General features: G+C 48.2%; 1 protein-coding gene and 1 pseudogene across 2 annotated transcripts in view; one reads left to right on the plus strand and one right to left on the minus strand.

The window, feature by feature from the left end:
- The window catches only part of ADGRG5 (adhesion G protein-coupled receptor G5), a 31,297-nt gene extending 17,597 nt beyond the window's left edge, over positions 1-13,700 (plus strand). The window contains exons 8-13 of the mRNA XM_082437821.1: positions 826-978; positions 1,713-1,834; positions 2,096-2,364; positions 2,973-3,090; positions 12,933-13,210; positions 13,590-13,700. Of these exons, the coding sequence (XP_082293947.1) occupies positions 826-978; positions 1,713-1,834; positions 2,096-2,364; positions 2,973-3,090; positions 12,933-13,210; positions 13,590-13,678 (1,029 nt within the window). The 3' untranslated portion in view covers positions 13,679-13,700. The remainder of the gene's footprint in view (positions 1-825; positions 979-1,712; positions 1,835-2,095; positions 2,365-2,972; positions 3,091-12,932; positions 13,211-13,589) is intronic.
- A 6,813-nt stretch (positions 13,701-20,513) lies between these two features.
- Positions 20,514-21,705, minus strand: LOC309648781 (nucleic acid dioxygenase ALKBH1 pseudogene; annotated as a pseudogene). The gene has a single exon. The product of its transcript is annotated as a nucleic acid dioxygenase ALKBH1 pseudogene (transcript).
- Between the last annotated feature and the right edge of the window lie 1,285 nt (positions 21,706-22,990).

Below are 22,990 nucleotides of genomic sequence, written 5' to 3' on the forward strand. Positions count from 1 at the left end.
TTGACCTGTCATTGGGAGAGGGATGGGTCCTCAAGGAAACTACAGATATTGTTGCCGAAAGAAGGAAGAAGGACTGCTGGGTGGGCACAAGCCCTGATGGCATTCCCGAAAGGCCCCAGAGTCTCTACACTCTGGCCCTATCTTCTGTCAGCCTCATCAGGACCGCTCTGCACTCCCAATTTCTCCTCTGTCCTTTCCTTTCATTCTTCTGGGCTTTTTGCACCTGTTATAGCCTTGCTCCACTTCTGTTGAAATCTGATGTGTCCTCTAAGGCCTCAGTGCCCCAGTTGTCCCTTCCCTTCTCAGGACTCCTCTGCCTTTTCCTCCATGGTCTTCCATGGTGTGCCTGTTTCATTTCCCTCACCTTTCCACCCACAGGGCTTGGCGTCAGGGCTGTCTGTAGATGACTCTCTCTCCCCCACTGGGATGGGTCTGGGCTGTCATCGTTCCCCATGGGGAGGAGGGGAAAGCGGACATTGATTATAGAGCACCTACTGTATTGGCCAGAGCTGGGCACTCAAGATTTCTCATTGCCTTTGATTATTCCACCATCCTTGTGACTTGAGTATAAATGATCCCATTTTGCAGATGAATAAACTGAGGCTCAGAGAACCTCTGTGACTTTCCCAGGTCACTCTCAGAGTCCGTGGTGGAGGTGGGGCTGGAATCTGGTCTGCCTGATGCCAAAGCCCAGCCAGTGCCTGGTAAAATGTTGACAACAGTGCAGCTGAGTCACCTTTGGCCCCCACAATTTCCAGACTCTCTCTGATCCATGGCCCTCCCCTCCACCCCTTGGATGCACCCAATTCCAGCATCTCCCCTTAGGAAGGCTACACAATGACCTGTGTCTTCTGGAAGGAGGGAGCCAGCAAGCACCACTGGGGGGCCTGGAGCACTGAGGGCTGCCGCACAGAGCAGCCCTCACCTTCCCAGGTGCTCTGCCGCTGCAACCACCTCACCTACTTTGCTGTTCTCATGGTATGTGTGCATCTAGCCTGGGCGAGGGTGGTCAGAGCTGCAGAGGGCCCCATATCCAGGACAGAGGAGAAAGGCAAAAGCCGGTACAGGGGGCAGAAAATCCAACTCAAATGGGCTTAAGGGAAAAAAAAACAAAAAAAAACCTTATGGGTTCACGTTCCCGAAAAGGCTGGGTTAGGCTTCAGGCATGTCTTGATCTAGGGGCTCAATGTCACCAAGATAGGACTCTGTCTCAGTCTGTCAATTGTGCTTGCTTTGTGTTAGCTTAGTTCTCAGACAGGATGTCCCCATGGTCTTATAATATGGCTGCTGACATTTCCTGTTTTATGTCCTACTAGGTTCAGGTCAGTAGAACGAGACCTCTCTCACCCAATTCTGCCAGCCAAAGTCATGGGACTGAGTCCCACAGGCCTAGAGTGTGTCCCATGCCCATCCCTTAACCAATCACTGTGGGCAGGAGGAGAGAAGGCTCTGATAGACCAGGCCTGGTGCACCTGACTACACGTAGTAGGAGAAGTGGAGGGTCCACCCACGTGCGGGAGTGAGGGAGGGGAGGAAGGGGAGATGGGAGTTGGGAGGCAGAAAAGCCACTGTGTCTGCTGTGGCTGTTTTCAGGTCAGGACCACGGCTAGGACTGTAGGGTAGGGGGGCTTGAAGCTGAGGTCTTGGCAGGTCTCTTTGATTTAGGCAGTGGAGGGCATTTCCATGCTTCTGGCCCCCCTTCCCTCCCACAGCAACTCTCTCCGGCCCCGGTCCCTGCAGAGCTGCTGGCACCTCTCACATACATCTCCCTGGTGGGCTGCAGCATCTCCATTGTGGCCTCGCTGCTCACGGTCCTGCTGCACCTCCATGACAGGTATTCCCCTGCCCTCATGCTGGGCCTGCCCACCCACTGCTGCTCAGCACCCCTCCTTCTTTCCTACTTGGGCCCCCAGAGTCAGGTGGGCTTTTCCAGAGTGCAGAGGCTGGGAAGCAGGAGACCAGCCTCCTTGCGTGTGGCTGTTGTTGGGTCCCTGCCCCTCTCGACCTGTGTCCTGGTCATTATGTGTCTATGAGCCCAGGGGGTAGCGCTGCCTGGTGACGTCCCGGTCACGGAGGGCCACGCTCCCACCCGCAGGAAGCAGAGTGATTCCATTACATGCATCCACATGAACCTGCACGCCTCGGTGCTGCTCCTCAATGTCGCCTTCCTGCTGAGCCCCGTGCTGGCCATGCCCCCCGTGCCTGGGTCAGCATGCGTGGCACTGGCTGCCACCCTGCACTACGCGCTGCTCAGCTGCCTCGCCTGGATGGCCATTGAAGGCTTCAACCTCTACCTCCTACTTGGGCGCGTCTACAACATCTACATCCGCCGATACGTGCTCAAGCTTTGTACCGTGGGCTGGGGTAAGCACGGTCTCCCTCTCCCTTGCTTCCTGAGGCTTCCAGCCAGACTGGGCGTCCGTCCCCTCCTGTCCTCTTTCTCCTCCACTGCCATGACCACTGGTCACCATCCCTGCCGGCGCCCACCGCCACTTCCTACATGACTATTCTTATCACCACCTCCACCTCCAAAACATCTATCATCACCACCTCCAATACCACCATCACTTCCACCATCCTCATCCTTGTGTTCACCACCATCTCTGGTACCACCATCATCGGCGTCTCTATCACCATCCTAGCCCCTCTCTTTATTATCTGTTTCCTCACCGGTTCCCAAACCCTCTCTCCCATTACCTTCCAGCCATCACCTCCCAGTGTGACCACTACTACTGCCGCTACCACTCTACCCTAGAGCCCTCATTCATATCAGCCTTCTCTAAGACCACCAGGCTAATTGCTCTGAGGCTGGACCACATGACAGTGGCTGGGGACTCAGAGCGATCTCTTTCCCTCCCCTCCCCCGCCCCCTGCTTGCCCAGCGGAATCCTGTTTTAGGAGCCCCAATAACCCATGAGCAGCCCATCTCTGGGGTCTCCTGACAGACACTGAGCCTCTGTCCCACTCCTCAGGGGTCCCGGCCTTCCTGGTGCTGCTCCTTCTCGCCGTCAAGAGCTCAGTTTACGGACCCCACAGGATCCCGCTCTCCGACAGCCAGGGGAATAGCACGGGCTTCCAGAGCACGTACATGTGAGTGCGCTCAGGGCTGTGGCAGGCTCCCTGGCTCTGGCAGCAGGGCCACTTGGTCCTGGGGCTCTAGATAGGGTGCCTTGTAAGCGGGGCACTGGCTGCAGGGCAGGGAGGGGGCTACTGCTTACACGGGGCGTGGTTTCCAGGGGGCTTTGCCACGCCCCTTCTGCTGGATCCCCAAGGTCTCCTGCAGGACAGGTTCACTCTCTATGCTAGTTCTAGGAAGCACATGGGCCTCCAAGGCCAGGTCAGGGCAGGGGGTCCTCTGCCCCCTGGCTGCTGGCAGCCAGCCCCCCCGCTGGCTCTCAGGCCCTGCGGTGGAGCTCAGCCTGCGCCTGGCTCTTCTCTCTCCTCACCTCCGTGCTTCGCTCACGCGCTTGGCTCTGGCTCCCCGTGACCTGGGCCTGGCATGGCACCGCCAGCCCTCCAACCCTCCTAGTCAGAGAAGAGAGTGTTGTGGGGATTGGGACACCCCAGGCACCGGGCTCAGAGTGTATGTGGCGAGGGGGCCCAAGGCGGTCTGGGGGACAGACTCTGTCGCCCCTTCCCGTGCCCTCAGACATTAACCTTTTTCTTGTGATGAAATGTTTCTAACAGGCAACATAGAGGGAATAGCTTAACAACCCCCTGCAGACCCATCACCAGCAGTTGGCCGTCTGGCCTTTTCCCTCTCCTGGATGACACCAGCTCAGGACGGCTGAGGGATGGCTCTGAATTCTCACAGCAAGGAGCCGGCCCCGTTGTCAGCCCTTGTTTACAGCTGGGGAAACCGAGGCACAGGCGGCTGAAGAGCCCTGCCCAAGGAGACCCAGCCAGTTGAGGGCAGAGCTGGGACTTGGCTCCAGAGCCCGGCCCCCAACCACTGCCCATCCCAGTCTCTGGGAAGTGAGGGCTCTGGGCACAGAGTGAGGCTGAGATGGGGTTAATTCCTCTCTGTGAGCATCGGGGTGGTTTCTCAGAGGAAGTGTGACTTAGGACTCTTTAAACGTGTGTTTTTATTGTATAATATGTGACATGGGCAAAGAACTGCAGTGACGCTTCCACAGAACAGGAAGCACGGTAATGCAGGGATGTTAGCAAGCTCCCGCCCGAAGAACCATCTTCTTCCCGGTCTTCCTCACCTCTCCCTCTTCCCTCTCACCCTGGATTTTGTGACTTTTATTCTACTGCATTTAAAAAACCCTTACTACGTATATATGTATTTTTTAAAAATTCTTTTACATTTTTTGTTTTATTTTTTAAATTGAAGTATAATTGACATGTAACACTTTATTAATCTCAGGTGTGCAACATAATGATTTGGTTGTATATATTGCCAAATGACCGCGACAATAAGTCTAGTTAACATCTGTCACCATACATACAGAATTAATTTTTCTTGTGATGAGAACTTTTAAGATCTACTCTCTTCGCAACTTTCAAATATGCAATACAGTATTGTTAATTGTAGTCACCATGCTGTACATGACATCCCCAGGACTTATTTATTTTATAACTGGAAGTTTGCACCTTTTGACCCCCTTCACCCATTTTGCACCCTGTCCCCCACTCCCTGGCCTCTGGCAACCACCAGTCTCTTCTCTGTATCTATGAACTTGTTTTTTTGTTTGTTTGTTTTAGATTCCACAAGTAAGTGAGATAGTACGGTATTTGGGTATTGGTCTTTCTTTGTCTCACTTATTTCGCTTAGCATAATGTCCTCAAGGTCCATCCATGTTGTCGCAAATGGCAAGATTTCCTTCTTTTTTTTTTCACACACACACACTGTATTTTATTTTTACAAGAGATAAATAGACTGACACCAAGCATTGTACATGGATGACCACAACAAAAGCAACAATGATTGCAATTACCAAACCTGAAACACACTCATACTATGTCATAATATTGACATTCAGTCCAGTAATCCTCCACTGTAACAGCTCCTTTACTTTGCAGTGAAAATTGATTTGTATATTCTTTGCCTCTGAGTCCTTGTGGGATTTTTTTTTTTTTAATTCAGACAGAAAGTCACAAAAATTATACTCATCCTCATCAGTTCACTCAGTCCCAATTAAATTGTTTTTTTCATCTTGATCTTTTGTTAGCACTTTTTTGAGTTCATCAGGTTTTCATTAGAGTTCTGAAAATGCTTATTCATTCAGTTCAGCAGTACAGTCAGTTACCAGAAACCTGTACTTGTCAGAGTCTTTTCCATGAATTTCTTGAAGATGAAACCCTTTTATAGGAACATATTTGCAAAAGCATCAGAGTACACCCAGAACTGTCTGTAAATGACGAAAGACTTAAAAATGACCACAGTTAAAGATTTGATGAAAGTTCATAATAATGCAGTTGACAAGAAAATTAGTTATTTCTGAGATATACATTTTAAAGTAATAACTAGGATTATTACTTATAACATTATACCAGAACATATAAGATTTTTAGAAATTTCATGTAATGTCTGAAACATTTATATTAACATATTTCCATACATATTTCCATACAAATACAAATATAAGATTTTTAGAAATTTCATGTAATGTCTGAAACATTTATATTAACATATTTCCATACAAATAACCCAATGAAAGTTTAGTATTAGTTGTTTTGTTTGTTTGTTTTTTTATACTGCAGGTTCTTATTAGGCATCAATTTTATACACATCAGTGTATACATGTCAATCCCAATCGCCCAATTCAGCACACCACCATCCCCACCCCACCGCAGTTTTCCCCCCTTGGTGTCCATATGTCCATTCTCTACATCTGTGTCTCAACTTCTTCTGACTTACTTCACTCTGTATGACAGTCTCTAGATCCATCCACTTCTCAACAAATGACTCAATTTCGTTCCTTTTTATGGCTGAGTAATATTCCATTGTATATATGTACCACATCTTCTTTATCCATTCCTCTGTTGATGGGCATTTAGGTTGCTTCCATGACCTGGCTATTGTAAATAGTGCTGCAATGAACATTCGGGTGCATGTGTCTTTTTGAATTACAGTTTTCTCTGGGTATATGCTCAGTAGTGGGATTGCTGGGTCATATGGTAATTCTATTTTTAGTTTTTAAGGAACCTCCATATTGTTCTCCATAGTGGCTGTATCAATTTACATTCCCACCAACAGTGCAAGAGGGTTCCCTTTTCTCCACACCCTCTCCAGCATTTGTCGTTTGTAGATTTTCTGATGATGCCCATTCTAACAGGAGTGAGGTGATACCTCATTGTAGTTTTGATTTGCATTTCTCTAATAATTAGTGATGTTGAGCATCTTTTCATGTGCTTCGTGGCCGTCTGTATGTCTTCTTTGGAGAAATGTCTATTTAGGTCTTCTGCCCATTTTTGGATTGGGGTGTTTGTTTCTTTAATATTGAGCTGAATGAGCTGTTTATATATTTTGGAGATTAATCCTTTGTCCGTTGATTCGTTTGCAAATATTTTCTCCCATTCTGAGGGTTGTCTTTTCGTCTTGTTTATGGTTTCCTTTGCTGTGCAAAAGCTTTGAAGTTTCATTAGGTCCCATTTGTTTATTTTTGTTTTTATTTCCATTACTCTAGGAGGTGGATCAAAAAAGATCTTGCTGTGATTTATGTCAAAGAGTGTTCTTCCTATGTTTTCCTCTAAGAGTTTTATAGTGTCCAGTCTTATATTTAGGTCTCTAATCCATTTTGAGTTTATTTTTGTGTATGGTGTTAGGGAGTATTCTAATTTCATTCTTTTACATGTAGCTGTCCAGTTTTCCCAGCACCACTTATTGAAGAGACTGTCTTTTCTCCATTGTATATCTTTGCCTCCTTTGTCATAGATTAGTTGACCATAGGTGCGTGGGTTAATCTCTGGGCTTTGTATCTTGTTTCATTGATCTATGTTTCTGTTTTTGTGCCAGTACCATATTGTCTTGATTATTGTAGCTTTGTAGTATAGTCTGAAGTCAGGGAGTCTGATTCCTCCAGCCCCATTTTTTCCCCTCAAGACTGCTTTGGCTATTCGGGGTCTTTTGTGACTCCATACAAATTTTAAGATGATTTGTTCTAGCTCCGTAAAAAATGCCATTGGTAATTTGATAGGGATTGCATTGAATCTGTATATTGCTTTGGGTAGTATACTCATTTTCACAATATTGATTCTTCCAATCCAAGAACATGGTATATCTCTCCATCTGTTGGTATCATCTTTAATTTCTTTCATCAGTGTCTTATAGTTTTCTGCATACAGGTCTTTTGTCCCCCTAGGTAGGTTTATTCCTAGGTATTTTATTCTTTTTGTTGCAATGGTAAATGGGGGTGTTTGCATAATTTCTCTTTCAGATTTTTCATCATTAGTGTATAGGAATGCAAGAGATTTCTGTGCATTCATTTTGTATCCTGCAACTTTACCATATTCATTAATTAGCTCTAGCAGTTTTCTGGTGGCAGTTTTAGGATTCTCTATGTATAGTATCATGTCATCCGCAAACAGTGACAGTTTTACTTCTTCTTTTCCAATTTGTATTCCTTTTATTTCTTTTTCTTCTCTGATTGCTGTGGCTAGGACTTCCAGAACTATGTTGAATAATAGTGGTGAGAGTGGACATCCTTGTCTCGTTCCTGATCTTAGAGGAAATGCTTTCAGTTTTTCACCATTGAGAATGATGTTTGTTGTGGGTTTGTCATATATGGCCTTTATTATGTTGATGTAGGTTCCCTCTATGCCCACTTTCTGGAGAGTTTTTATCATAAATGGGTGTTGAATTTTGTCAAAAGCTTTTTCTGCATCTATTGAGATGATCATATGGTTTTTTTTTTTTTTAAATTATAACTCTAACACTTTTTTTTATTTTATTTCTATGGCTGTGTTGGGTCTCCGTTTCTCTGCGAGGGCCCTCTCCAGCCGCGGCAAGCGGGGGCCACTCCTCATCGCGGTGCGCGGGCCTCCCACCACCGTGGCGTCTCCTGTTGCGGAGCACAGGCTCCAGACGCGCAGGCCCAGCAACTGTGCCTCACGGGCCCAGTCGCTCCGCGGCACGTGGGATCTTCCCAGACCAGGGCTCAAACCCACGTCCCCTGCATTGGCAGGCAGACTCCCAACCACTGCACCACCAGGGAAGCCCCGATCATATGGTTTTTATTCTTCAATTTGTTAATATGGTGTATCACATTGATTGATTTGCGTATATTGAAGAATCCTTGCATCCCTGGGATAAATCCCACTTGATCGTGGTATATGATCCTTTTAATGTGTTGTTGGATTCTGTTTGCTAGTATTTTGTTGAGGATTTTTGCATCTATATTCATCAGTGATATTGGTTTGTAATTTTCTTTTTTTGTAGTGTCTTTGTCTGGTTTTGGTATCAGGGTGATGGTGGCCTCATAGAATGAGTTTGGGAGTGTTCCTTCCTCTGCAATTTTTTGGAAGAGTTTGAGAAGGATAGGTGTTAGCTCTTCTCTAAATGTTTGATAGAATTCACCTGTGAAGCCATCTGGTCCTGGACTTTTGTTTGTTGGAAGATTTTTAATCACAGTTTCAATTTCATTACTTGTGATTGGTCTGTTCATATTTTCTGTTTCTTCCTGGTTCAGTCTTGGAAGGTTATACCTTTCTAAGAATTTGTCCATTTCTTCCAGGTTGTCCATTTTATTGGCATAAAGTTGCTTGTAGTAGTCTCTTAGGATGCTTTGTATTTCTGTGGTGTCTGTTGTAACTTCTCCTTTTTCATTTCTGATTTTATTGATTTGAGTCCTCTCCCTCTTTTTCTTGATGAGTCTGGCTAATGGCTTATCAATTTTGTTTATCTTCTCAAAGAACCAACTTTTAGTTTTATTGATCTTTGCTATTGTTTTCTTTGTTTCTATTTCATTTATTTCTGCTCTGATCTTTATGATTTCTTTCCTTCTGCTAACTTTGGGTTTTGTTTGTTCTTCTTTCTCTAGTTTCTTTAGGTGTAAGGTTAGATTGTTTACTTGAGATTTTTCTTGTTTCTTTAGGTAGGCTTGTATAGCTATAAACTTCCCTCTTAGAACTGCTTTTGCTGCATCCCATAGGTTTTGGATTGTCGTGTTTTCATTGTCATTTGTCTCTAGGTATTTTTTGATTTCCTCTCTGATTTCTTCAGTGATCTCTTGGTTATTTAGTAACGCATTGTTTAGCCTCCATGTGTTTGTCTTTTTTACGTTTTTTTCCCTGTAATTCATTTCTAATCTCATAGCGTTGTGGTCAGAAAAGATGCTTGATATGATTTCAATTTTCTTAAATTTACTGAGGCTTGATTTGTGACCCAAGATGTGATCTATCCTGGAGAATGTTCCGTGCGCACTTGAGAAGAACGTGTAATCTGCTGTTTTTGGATGGAATGTCCTATATATATATCGATGAAATCTAACTGGTCTATTGTGTCATTTAAAGCTTCTGTTTCCTTATTTATTTTCATTTTGGATGATCTGTCCATTGGTGTAAGTGAGGTGTTAAAGTCCCCCACTATTATTGTGTTACTGTCGATTTCCTCTTTTAGAGCTGTTAGCAGTTGCCTTATGTATTGAGGTGCTCCTGTGTTGGGTGCATATATATTTATAATTGTTATATCTTCTTCTTGGATTGATCCCTTGATCATTATGTAGTGTCCTTCCTTTTCTCTTGTAACATTCTTTATTTTAAAGTCTATTTTATCTGATATGAGTATAGCTACTCCAGCTTTCTTTTGATTTCCATTTGCATGGAATATCTTTTTCCATCCCCTCACTTTCAGTCTGTATGTGTCCCTAGGTCTAAAGTGGGTCTCTTGTAGACAGCATATATATGGGTCTTGTTTTTGCATCCATTCAGCCAGTCTACGTCTTTTGGTTGGGGCATTTAATCCATTCACGTTTAAGGTAATTATCGATATGTATGTTCCTATGACCATTTTCTTAATTGTTTTGGGGTTGTTTTTGTAGGTCCTTTTCTTCTCTTGTGTTTCCCATTTAGAGAAGTTCCTTTAGCATTTGTTGTAGAGCTGGTTTGGTGGTGCTGAATTCTCGTAGCTTTTGCTTGTCTGCAAAGCTTTTGATTTCTCCATCAAATCTAAATGCGATCCTTGCCGGGTAGAGTAATCTTGGTTGTAGGTTCTTCCCTTTCATCACTTTAAGTATATCATGCCACTCCCTTCTGCCTTGTAGAGTTTCTGCTGAGAAATCAGCTGTTAACCTTATGGGAGTTCCCTTGTATGTTATTTGTCATTTTTCCCTTGCTGCTTTCAATAATTTTTCTTTGTCTTTAATTTTTGCCACTTTGATTACTATGTGTCTCGGCATGTTTCTCCTTGGGTTTATCCTGTATGGGAGTCTCTGCGCTTCCTGGACTTGGGTGGCTATTTCCTTTCCCATGTTAGGGAAGTTTTCGACTATAATCTCTTCAAATATTTTCTCTGGTCCTTTCTCTCTCTCTTCTCCTTCTGGGACCCCTATAATGCGAATGTTGTTGCGTTTAATGTTGTCCCAGAGGTCTCTTAGGCTGTCTTCATTTCTTTTCATTCTTTTTTCTTTAGTCTGTTCCGCAGCAGTGAATTCCAGCAGTCTGTCTTCCAGGTCACTTATCCGTTCTTCTGCCTCAGTTATTCTGCTATTGATTCCTTCTAGTGTAGTTTTCATTTCAGTTATTGTATTGGTCATCTCTGTTTGTCTGTTCTTTAATTCTTCTAGGTCTTTGTTAATCATTTCTTGCATCTTCTCAATCTTTGCCTCCATTCTTATTCCGAGGTCCTGGATCATCTTCACTATCATTGTTCTGAATTCTTTTTCTGGAAGGTTGCCTATCTCCACTTCATTTAGTTGTTTTTCTGGGGTTTTGTCTTGTTCCTTCGTCTGGTACATAGCCCTCTGCCTTTTCATCTTGTCTATCTTTCTGTGAATGTGGTTTTTGTTCCACAGGCTGCAGGATTGTAGTTTTTCTTGCTCCTGCTGTCTGCCCTCTGGTGGTTGAGGCTATCTAAGAGGCTTGATGGGAGGCTCTGGTGGTGGGTAGAGCTGACTGTTGCTGTGGCGGTCAGAGCTCAGTAAAACTTTAATCCACTTGACTGTTGATGGGTGGGGCTGGGTTCCCTCCCTGTTGGTTGTTTTGCCTGAGGCAACCCAACACTGGAGCCTACCTGGGCTCTTTGGTGGGGTTAATGGCAGACTCTGGGAGGGCTCACGCCAAGGAGCACTTCCCAGAACCTCCGCTGCCAGTGTCCTTGTCCCCACGGTGAAACAGAGCCACCCCCCGCCTCTGCAGGAGACCCCCCAACACCAGCAGGTAGGTCTGGTTCAGTCTCCCCCGGGGTCACTGCTCCTTCCCCTGGGTCCCGATGCGCACACTACTTTGTGTGTGCCCTCCAAGAGTGGGGTCTCTGTTTCCCCCAGTCCTGTAGAAGTCCTGCAATCAATTCCCACTAGGCTTCAAAGTCTGATTCTCTAGGAATTCCTCCTCCCGTTGCCGGACCCCCAGGTTGGGAAGCCTGACGTGGGGCTCAGAAGCTTCACTCCAGTGGGTGGACTTCTGTGGTATAAGTGTTCGCCAGTCTGTGAGTCACCCACCCAGCAGTTATGGGATTTGATTTTACTCTGATTGCGCCCCTCCTACCGTCTCACTGTGGCTTCTCCTCTGTCCTTGGACGTGGGGTATCCTCCTTGGTGAAGTCCAGGGTCTTCCTGTCAATGATTGTCCAGCAGCCAGTTGTGATTCTGGTGCTCTCGCAAGAGGGAGTGAGAGCACGTCCTTCTACTCCGCCATCTTGGTTCTTCCTTCTTTTTATGACTGAATAATATTCCATTGTGTTTATGTGTGTATGTGTGCGTGTGTGTGTGTGTGTGTGTATACCACATCTTCTTTAACAGCAGTTTTTAAAAACCTTGAAAATAACTCCAATGCCCACTGACAGGACACCAGATTAATAAATGCGATAGAGCCACCCCTGCCAGACGATCATCTGGCAGTGAAAAGGAATGATCCAGCACCACACTCATCCACTTGGATGAACCCCCAAAATAATGTTCAAGGACTCTGTGACTGCAGTGACAGGAGCCCGAGCAGGTGATCGTGACAGTTAGGGGCGCAGGCTCTGTGCTTAGACCACGGGGCTTCAAGTCTCACCTTAGGCAGGTGTGCGTTTCTAAGCCTCATAGGGTCACCATGAGGATCGTATGGCTGATTCACGGAAATCAAGTGACCTGATGGGGTAAAAGGCAGCACCTGCCTTGAAGGTGTTTGGGGGAAGCAAAGGGCGTGAAGACCTCACGGAGGGTCTAGGACCAGGGCTGGGGCCACTGTCAGGTATCTCTCTGATCTTTCCTCTGCCCTTGGTGGAGTTTTCCTGCTGCCCCCCCGGCTCCTCAGTCCACACATGGAGAGTGCCCCTCCACCAAGCTTCGAGTTGCAGCAGCTCAGGGAAGGGCCGGTGGCCCAGTCCAGGTGGGGAGGGGCTCCTGGTGCCGTTGCATGAAGATGGGGATGAGATGGTGATAATCATGTGGTGGGTGGAAGGAGAAGTTTCCAGGAAAGAGGACCATGGACCAATGATGCAATCACTACCTTATAAGTTGACAGTTGGGCTGGCCGTGGAAGGGGGAAGGGTTAGATGTTCAAGGGAGGAGAGAAAGAGTTTTCAGGTGGGTAAAGGAGGGTAAAGGAGGCATGCAGGGGCTTCAGGCAGGGGGCTGAGGTGGCAGGTGTGTCCTACCTGGTGGCCTGGCTGGAAAGCTGAGCCCAGGACTTTACCACGTGTGCAGTCAGGCAAGAAATGATGGGTCTGAGCCGGAAGACCGGACTGGGTTCAAGAGGCAGTCCAGAGGCCCAGGAGACCGTGGCTTCCCTGCCACCAGCGTTGGGAGCCACACCAACCCCAGCGCTTCACCCCTCCCCTGCAGATGCTGGGTACGGAACCCCTGGGTGCACGGTGTCCTGGTCATGGGCTCTGGTGGCCTCACATCCCTTTTCAACCTGGTGGTGCTGGCCTGGGCGCTACGGGTCCTGCACAGACTGCGGGCGCGGGAGAAGGCGCTGGGCCCGCGGGCCTGCTGGGATACCGTCACCGTGCTGGGCCTCACCGTGCTGCTGGGCACCACCTGGACCTTGGCCTTCTTCTCCTTTGGTGTCTTCCTGCTGCCCCAGCTCTTCCTCTTCACCACCTTCAATTCGCTCTACGGTAGGGCCTGTGGTTGACGTGGAGGAAACCCCAGGGGGGTAGCATACAGCTGCTACAGGTTTACTACTGAAGGGCTCCAGGTCGAGGGGGTGAGTCAGGGGCTGAAATCTGGGCCCTGACAAGCTGGCTTGGGGCTACGCCCGCCCATAGGAAGGGGCGCCACCTTGTAATTTGCACAAAGGCAGCCTATGGGCTAGCGGTGGCTGGTCCTCCAGCTCCTACGCCCAGTCCCTTCTGGCCTCCAACAGGAAGGGCTTCTGAGAATTACTGCTGGGCCTCAGGGAGGCCCCACTTACCCCAACCAAGGAGATGCCTGGATTTTGGAGGAGGCCCCACGCTGTTCCTGCGATGCTTCCACTAACCAGTCTTTTGCGTGCAGGTTTCTTCCTCTTCCTGTGGTTCTGCTCCCAGAGGCGCCGCTCAGAGGCAGAGATGGAGGCATTCAGCTCCTCCCAGATGATGCAATAGTCTGGACTGTCTGGACCTCCTGGCCTGGAGCCCCCAGCTTCTCTGGCTGCCTGTAGCCGGAGGCCCTGGCTTCCCCTCAAGAAGATGGCAGGCCAGCTGCTGGACACCAGAGGCCACTGTCACCTCCAGGGGGCCTTTTCCACCTCCATGCCTTCTCCAGGCCCAGAGGGCAGCGTGTTGCTCTCCGTCCCCAGGCATTCTGCTCTGGGTGGGTCCAGCCCCACCTGGGGGCAGCATACTTGCCCCTGGTGCCTGGGCCCAGCTGGCCAGGCCTATGGCCAGAGCACTGGCCTGGGAGTCAGGAGGCCACGTTTCAATGCCTGTCTCTGAGTCTCACTGTCTGACCTTGGGCCTGTCATTTCTCACTGACCCTTGGTTTCCACATCTGTGACATGGCGGCAGATGGCTCTGGTCCTGCCTAATCCCAGAGCTTTATGCAGTTTGAATGGCACCAGGGAGGAAGAGGTCATAGTGGGTTGGGGATCCCCACCCTGGCCTGGGCCTGCCCTGAAAACACCTGCTGGGCCCTGCTTCCTTCCTCCGGGAGAGGGTCAGCCCTGGCTGGGGGTCCCCAACCCAGTGCCTAGAGACCCACCTAGTGTGTGAGACCTCACCAGCCTGTACCTGAGGCCTCTTTTCCTTTAACCCCCAAATTATGATGACTCTGACTCCAAGTCCGCCCTTCCCAAAGATCAGGAAGTCCAGTCCTTTCCAGAGGCTCCTCTTCCAGTGTTCCCCAGACCCCCATAGGCATTAAGACCAGCAGCTGAGGCCACAGGGCTTCCTGGAGGTGGGAGGGGAGCGCCTCTTTCCCCTCCATCTGAGCTCCAGTGACCCGGCTATTTGATGACTGGGCAGGATTGAATTTCACCTGGTAGGCGTGAGGGTGTGGGTTCTAAATCCCAAGCTTGTTTGTCTGTTCTCTTGGAGTTGGTGGGCACCTAAAGTATTTATAAATTGGTATAAATTATACAAGTCTTTTGTCAGGCTTCCCATTTCAGTTTCCTTCCTGTATGTTTTGTTAGCTGTCGCAGTTGTAGAAAATCACCATTGCCCTTGACCTGTCCTGTCAGGCCAAGTGGGAGACCACTCATGAAGCGAGCACCTTTCCCAGGCTTCACACCAGGGGGCGCTGTTGGCCAATGTCAGAAGCCACTGGGTTCAGAACCATGTCTGGTGATGCTGTGGTCGCCTGTCTGTGGACATGACACACCAGATGGAGAGGCTCTGCCTCCAGGACTGCACCTGCTGGGTGACCAACAGGAGGAATGCTAGCACTGCCGACACAGCCATTTCTCTCTTTCCCAACGCAGCCGCCCGCTCTGGTTCTTGGGGTCTTATGCTCTGGGCATACCTGGCACTAGAGCACTGGGCTGGGATAGGCTCTCAGGGCCCCGCCCCAGGCCATCAGATAGATTGCAGTGACTTTGAACGTCACAGGGAGGGAATTGGAGCCGGATCCCTTTTCTCCCAGGGGAATCCTCTGCCCTCTGTTCATTTCTTGATATGAATAGCCCTTCACTAATTGGTGAGTGGCACAGGCTCCGCAGACTGCCTGGGCTCAAATGCCAGCTCTGTCACTTGTCAGCTGTGTGACTGTGGACAAGCCACTCCACCTCTCTGTGCCTGAGTTTTCCCATCTGTAAAATAGGGGCAATAGTAGTACCTATTTTGAAGGGTAAATAAAATAACCCACATAAAGAGGCTTAGCAGAGGGTAAGTGCTCTGTAAATGGTTATTGTTATCATTCGTATTTTGTTATTATTATTACCGTGTCAACTGAGTCTCAGAGGCCGACCCTCTAAGGTCCAGGTCTGCTCGGCCTCACAGGCCCAGCTCCTTGCTCAGCATATCCTGCTGTCCCTCGGCTGCGCTACCTCCTCTCCCACTTTCCCCAGAGCTGCCTTTGGTCCAGCCTTGCTGGCCTTTTGTCATTTTAGGGACATTCCTCACACGGTACAGGCTCCAGGCCATTGCCACCTGTCCCCCTACCCCTCGGTTCCCAAATCCTCTGATCTATCTAAATTCTCAGGGGCTCAGTTATCATGCCTCCCATGAAATCTCTCCAGTTTTCCCACAGAGGAGCTCTCTCTCCCACTCCGATTCCAGCAGAGTGTCCCCCTGCCTCTCTCAGGGTGATGTGAGCCCCCATTCGAGCTCCCCTAGTTTGGCCAGCCCTAGCTTGTACTAGGCTCCCCAGGCCTTTTGATGGGCCCCCGTCCCAATGCGGGTGCCGAGGATCATGGGCACCTCCGGCCCCTCTCTTGGGCAGCTCTGGGGAGCGGTGACCCAGGCTGGGTCCACAGCCCACTGAAGCAGGGCCTTGCCTGGGACCCACCCCAGCCCAGACCTGGCCTGTTAGATCCTACCAAGCCCAGGGCTGCCCCAGGGAGGATGTGGCCACAGTGACACAGAATCGTTCTGGTAATTCTAGGAAACGGCCCCAGCTATGTGGCCCTGAGCCTGGTTGGGGTTCAGGCGCTGGACAGGGACCACTTCCCGGAAACGCCCTAACCGGGTGGGGGGCAGGGATGAGGGGGCCGTTGATGGGCCTCGGTGCCCTCCCCTCACTCCCAGTGGGGTCCTGGCTTTGCCCAGACTGGGCACCGGGCCCAGCTGTCAGGGGCTTCCAGACTTAGCGGAAGATGGAGCGGGAGGCGCCTAGGGCTCACTGCTCAGGGCCAGAGTCTCCGAGGAGGCCCGTGGTGAAGGATGACAAGTTGAAGCCAGAAAGGCCACAGACTAGCAGTTTCTATGTTGCTTTGTTGCTGGTTTTTTTCAGAAAGACATAGTGTGTGTATGGGGGGAGGAGGGTTGAATGAGGGTTGCCCGATAAAATACAGGATGCCCAATTTGAGGGACAGATACAAAAAAATGTTCACTGTTTATCTGAAATTCAAATTTTATCCTGTAGATCTCTGTCTACTTATTTTTTTTCTTTTCTTTATTTCTTTTGCTAAGTCTGGCAACACTCTTAGAAAGGAGCATTGGCTCTGGAGTCTGGGGTGTGCACTCTTTACCCTTCAAATCAATCCACCCTGTGCTGACTGGGGACCCCTCTGCCCACTGAATGAGCCCTGCACTCAACTCGAGGCTCCTCCTCCAGGGCTCCCATTGCCAGCCAAGGTTGCCACCAGGATGCTCAAGGGCTCTGCCTTGTGGTGCCCCTCCCATCAACCATGGTGCAGACCAGCCTCCATCCACCACAGAGCCTCTTCACAGGCCTCCCTGCCTCCCCACTCCCAGTCTGAGCTTGACTCAGAAGCCAGAGGGAATTTTTTCATCCTGTAACCTGACCACGTCCCTCTCTGCTGAAACCCTTCCATACCTCCCCGTCCTTGTAGTCAAACTCCCCTCCGGAGCTCGAAGACCCTGGGGGTCTGACCTGTGCTCACTTCTCCCACCCGTCTCCCACCATTCCTTCCTCATCCTCCTTGCTTCTGCCACCCTGAACTATTAATACTTCAAGTTCCCTGAACAGGTCCTTTCTCACCTCCAGGCCTTGGCACAAGCTGCCTGGAACACTGTCCCTCAGGACTTTCATTTGCAGAAAGATGGCAACACACCCTTATGATCTCAGCTTTGCAGCCTCTCCTGATCTCCCTGTGTCTGGACCAGGAAGCTGCCCCTGACCTGTAAAATCTAGGATGGGGCCTTCTCTCACCTCCATGGCCTTTGCCCTTCCCCCATGACAATCGTTATTTCTCTCTTATGAACGTCCGTATCATTTCAAAAGTGAATTATCATCTGCAAATTTACTTCGACAAATCTTTTAAAAATTGATAGACTAGGGAGACAAATCCACCAGCAGCATGGGATATTTCAAATGCTTCCTTAACTATTGATGGCAAAGCTGAACAAATTAGCCAAGATATGGAAGATTTGAACAACATAAGCAACAGACTTGATATAATGGACATTAATTGAATTTTGTCTCCCACGATCCGATTCTCCTTAAGCATTTATGGACTATTTTCAAAAATTGATAGTATACTAGATTAGAAAGCAACCTCCAAAAAAATTTCAAAGAATTGCTATTAGGGCACATTCTTTGACCTCAGTGCAGTGGAGTTAGTAATAACAAAGATATAATTTAAAATATCCCTACATATTTGGAAATTTATCACTGGGATTAACAAATTGACCAAAGGAATGGAAAAGAGAGCCTGGAAACAGAGGAGGCATGTGTGGGACTCTGATTTATGACAGTGGAAGCTGGCAGACCAGAGGGGGAGGGACCATGTGATTTAGTAGAGCAGGTAAAATTGGTTATACATGTGGGGAAAAAGTCCACTTGAATCTCTGCCTTACAGTGTACTCAAGAATCAGCTCTAGGGACTTCCCTGGCGGTGCAGCGGTTAAGACTCTGTGCTTCCACCGCAGGGGGCACGGGTTTGATTCCTGGTCGGGGAACTAAGATCCCGTATGCCGCGTGGGGCAGCCAAACAAGAAAGAAAGAATCAGCTCTAGATGGATTAAGGACTTACATGTCACAAGCACAACTTTAATACTGTTTGAAGAAAATATAGGTTAATATCTTTCTGACTTCAGGGTGGGGAAACAACTCTTAAAGAAAACACCAAAAACGTGTTAACCATGATGAAAAGATGCAACTGACCACACCAAAAATAATTTCTGTTTGAGACAGAGTCACAGATGTAGAAAACAAACATATGGTTACCAAGGGGGAAAGGGGGCGGGGGAGGGATAAATTGGGAGATTGGGATTGATGTATGCACACTACTATATATAAAATAGGTAATTAATAAGGACCGACTGTATAGCACAGCAAATGCTTCTCAATACTCTGTAATGACCTATATGGGAAAAAAAAATCTAAAAAAGAGTGGATACATGTATATGTATAACTGATTCACTTTCCTGTAAATCAGAAACTAACACATTTTAAATCAACTATACTACAATAAAATTTTTTAAAAATTAAAAATAATTTCTGTTTCAAGGAAAGGGGAACAATAGTTACTCCAGATGTCAAAAGACACCTGAAAAGAAGTGAAAAGACGAGCCATATCTGGGAAAAGATGTAAGCACAGAGTTGGTATCAAGATCCCCTATGGATCAGTAAGAAAAGATAAACAAGAGAAAAATGAGCAAAAACCATGAACTGGCATTTCACAAAAGATGAAATGGCCAGAAAACATGACAGGATCTTAAGTTCACTAGCGATCAGGGACATGGAAATGAAGACCACAATGAGACGTTATTTTCTACCCAGTTGGTTGGTAAAAAGTGCAACATCTGACACTGTTAAATGTTGGCTAGGACGTGGATCAGCAGGAACTCTCAGAATTGCTGGCAGGACTGTAAAGTGATTCAAGCATCGTGGAAAAACAGTTTGGCATTTCTCTGTAAAGATAACAGTGGCACACCTGTGTCCCAGCCATTCCACTCCCAGGATTCTATCTGAGAGGAAGCCCTGCAGGTGTATCTAGATACACACCTGAAAGTGTTCATAACAGCACTGCTGGCAATCGCAGAAACGCTGCAACAACATGGTGAATCTAAGACACGTGGTGCTGAGTTGAAAAACTCAAATCCCAGAGACTATACATGGTTTGATACTCTTTAGTTTTAAACCCTGCACAAGCAAATGATATCTAAGCATGTATACTCTACTGAACTATACAGACAGAGTGAGTGAGTGACAGCCACAAAGTTCAAGACACCTCTGGGGAGGGAGAGGGGAGGAGGGGGAAGGGTAGTGGAGGCTCCAGCATTTGGATTTTATTGGAGGGCAAAGGGGAGCTGGTTTCTGAGAAGAGTGATGTGATTCCAACCTGTTTTTTTTTTTTTAATTTGAAATTAAGTTTATTCGTGCATTAAACAGTTACAGAATACCCTTGGGACATTTTTAGTCCAACAATTAAAATTGCATTTAAAAGCGAACTGGAAGAGTTTAGAGACCAAAAAGACATCTGGAGTAACTATTGTTCCCCTTTCCTTGAGTTTATGTATATTTACCTTTTAGGCAAGAGAGAGAACTGTGATTACTTTCTATTCCAGGGGATGTGATTTCCAGTTCCATTGTCTTAATGTGTATAAGATTCTTCTGTGAAGGCCAGAGAAGATCAAAGAATTTGATGTTGATTGGAAGAATTAAGAAGACAAGACTAATGGTTGGTTCATGGACCCACAATTTTATCACAAATCACTAGATGGGGTGGTGGGAGGGGTATTATGTTTCCCATCAATAAAACCTCAGGTATTTATTTTATTTTTGGCTGTGCCACGTGGCTTGCAGGATCTTAGTTCCCCGACCAGGGATTGAACCCATGCCCCCTGCAGTGGAAGCATGGAGTCCTAAGCCCTGAACCGCCAGGGAAGTCCCCTGAGGTATTTAAAGACTCCATAGACATGGAGGGAATTCCCTGGCGGTCCAGTGGTTAGTACTCCAAGCTCTCACTGCCAAAGGCCCTGGTTCAATCCCTGGTAGGGGAACTAAGATCCCACAAGCTGCGCAGTGCAGCCAAAAAAAAAAAAAGAAGACTCCATAGGCATGGAAACTCACTTCTACGTCTCTCAGAAGTAATGGCGAGGCTGAGAAGGCTGCGGTGGGAGCTCATACTTCCTCGGACTTCTCACATACGTTAGTGCCAAAACCTAACCAGGACTGGACCATGTCAAACACTTCTCTGAACAAAGTGCTTAATCAGTTTTCTCTTCAGGATGCGTTCCAAGGCAACAGTGTGATCTGTGATGAATTTTTCCCGGTCTGTTTTTGGCTTGTCTCAGTGCTAAAGTCTATGGCAATACAAAACAGCCTGGTCATTTACTGTGAGACCTGCCTGAGTCAAAGAATGGGCTCTCTTAAGTCTCAGCAGTCAGGGTTTAACCTAGCTCGTTTTTCTTGGCTATTCTCATCATCCAGATGGCAGGAACCTTCTGTGGGGATGTCTCTTTTATTCTCCTCCATGGGTTCCAAAGGGCAGTCTTGACCTATGGCTAGCACCTGTCCGACAGTCATGTCAACACGAGCAGCTTTCAAGTAGCTGGCACACACCTGCCAGTCCTCCACAGAACAGGGCTCCACCACGGAGTCTCTGGGGAGGTCAGCTGGGAGAGGCGTCTCTAGGCAGCAAGGCAGGCTCTCCCCTTCTGGACTGGGAAGGACCCTCGGGACTGCAAGATTCAACAGGCAGCTGAGACCTGACATTACCATGACGTCACCGCTGTGCATACACATGGGGATGGGGGCTTCATCTCTTTTGAGGCCACCCAGGAGAAAGATGGCAGACTGTCCAAAGCTGAACGACAGCAGGGGTTTGGAGTGATCTAGTTCAGATTTATCTACGTGGATTCCCAGCGTGGAGTCTAATCGTTAGTAATTCAGGATACCTGCTTCAGCTCGGAAACCCTGAAATCCACAGGCAGTGTCCACTTACTCTGAGAGGAAAGTCAGGTCAGCAGGGAAAGGTGTGTAGTCATCTGCAGAGTATTTCTTACCGTCCCAGTTACAATGGTAGCCTAGGGTCACCCAGTGCAGTTTCTCTAATAAACTTCAGGGTCTCCATTTATACACTTCTTTATACCTTAGAAGCTCTTTGCTCTGTTCCCACAAATCTTGGGTCTCTTCTTAGTCACATGTTTGTCCAGGTTACATACATTGGGTTTCCGGGAATATAACTTAAGGCACTGCTTCACCTAATGCCGCTGGTGACCTGTGAGGAAGCGTTTGGGATAAAAATAAATCCGGGATAGGCTTGCAGTCCGTAGGCTCGCCACCTGCTGGCCAGCTGAAGTCCTGCTCTGTATGCATCGTGGTCACTGGCTGGGGACGCATTTAGCTGAGATTTGACTACCCTGGGGGCACCAGGCTCCGTGCCTTGGGCTGCTTGGGCCGCCAAGAAGTCAGTGACCCCTCCCAGGTCTGCGGACCTGGGGCGGCTCTGCCGGCAGAAGCAGAAAAGCTTCGGAAAGTCGTCCTCCCCAGGGTCCGCTGCCAGCATCGCCACAGAGCCCACGGCCACTGCCACCTTCCCCATCTCGCTGCCTGGCCTCGTCTCCATCCTGTTGTTGAAAAACAATGAAAGTAAGTGTGGAATTGCTACAGCTGTGAGTTTTCAGGCTTTTCCTTCTCTGAGCCCCATTTTCTTCCTAATAATGGTAAGAGGGAACCCTTACTATGTACCCAATGCTCCCTACATATATTAACTCAATTTTCACAACAACTCTGTGAGGTAAGTTTGATTATTATCATGCTTGTTACACCCATGAGGCAACTGAAGCACAGAAAGGTTAAGTGACTTGCCCAAGGTCACACAGCTACTCGGTGCTGGAGCTGAGATTCAAATCAGCCTCTGTTTCCTTATCAGAACAGTGGAGGGATGGGAGCAACCCCACTGGATGACGAGTTCTCTAGTGGCAGGGGCTGTGTGTGTGTGTGTGTGTGTGTGTGTGTGTGTGTGTGTGTCTGTGTTCCCTTGGGGACCCACCCGGGATGCTCAGGAAGTCAGCCATGATTATTGTCCCAGCAGGGTTTGGCAGGGAGGCAGGGAGCCAGCATGGGAGGGAATCAGAGACAGTCTGGGTTCGAATCCTGGCTCTGCCAGTCACTCACCGCAGACCTTGGCAATCCTCTTGAGGCCTCTCTGAGACTTAGTTTTCTTACCTATAAAATGGGGGCCGTCCTAGTTGCTATTTCCAGGGCTGCTGTGAGGGAGAGAAAGGTGTGAGTGGCCTGGCCCACCGCCCAGCGTGATGAGCAGTGCTTAAATGTGGGCTGTTATTAGTCACCTGTTCACGGATGTCCTCAGCAGCTCTCTCTAGGTGATTTCTAACAGGACTTGGTCAGGAGTAGGCCCTTCAGAGTGTGAACACCGGCTCCAGCACCTCTCATACCACTGGTGATGTGAGCTGTGTCTAAGAACATTTACATGGGAGCCTCAGCCTAAGGGCCAGAAGGTCAGCAGCTGGGGTCAGGGTGAAGGTGGGCTCCTCAGCTGGCTGGGCACCGCCAGGGCCGCCAAGTCAGGTGCTGGGGTGGTCATTCCTATGGTGACCACCAGGGGTCATGGTTGGCTACTTTTGCCTTCTTCCCTGGTCCCAGAGCCCGTGGGCAACCTGCAGAGGACAGCGAGGACTCCCACATTCCTGCCAACTGCAAGGTGGGGCATTTCCAGCAAGAGTGCATCTGAGGCCCTGACTTGGCTTTCCCACCTCTGTTAAATAAGAAAACTGATAAGTTTTTCCATCCCTCTTTGGGAATGTCTGCTGTTCTTTCATCTACCCATCCATTTATCTCTTTGTTCATTCACTCATCTGTTCATCCATTCATCCTTCTGTCTGTCCATC

This window comes from Balaenoptera physalus, assembly GCF_965194825.1.
Source record: "Balaenoptera physalus genome assembly, chromosome: 19".
NCBI classification, from domain to species: Eukaryota; Metazoa; Chordata; class Mammalia; order Artiodactyla; family Balaenopteridae; genus Balaenoptera; species Balaenoptera physalus.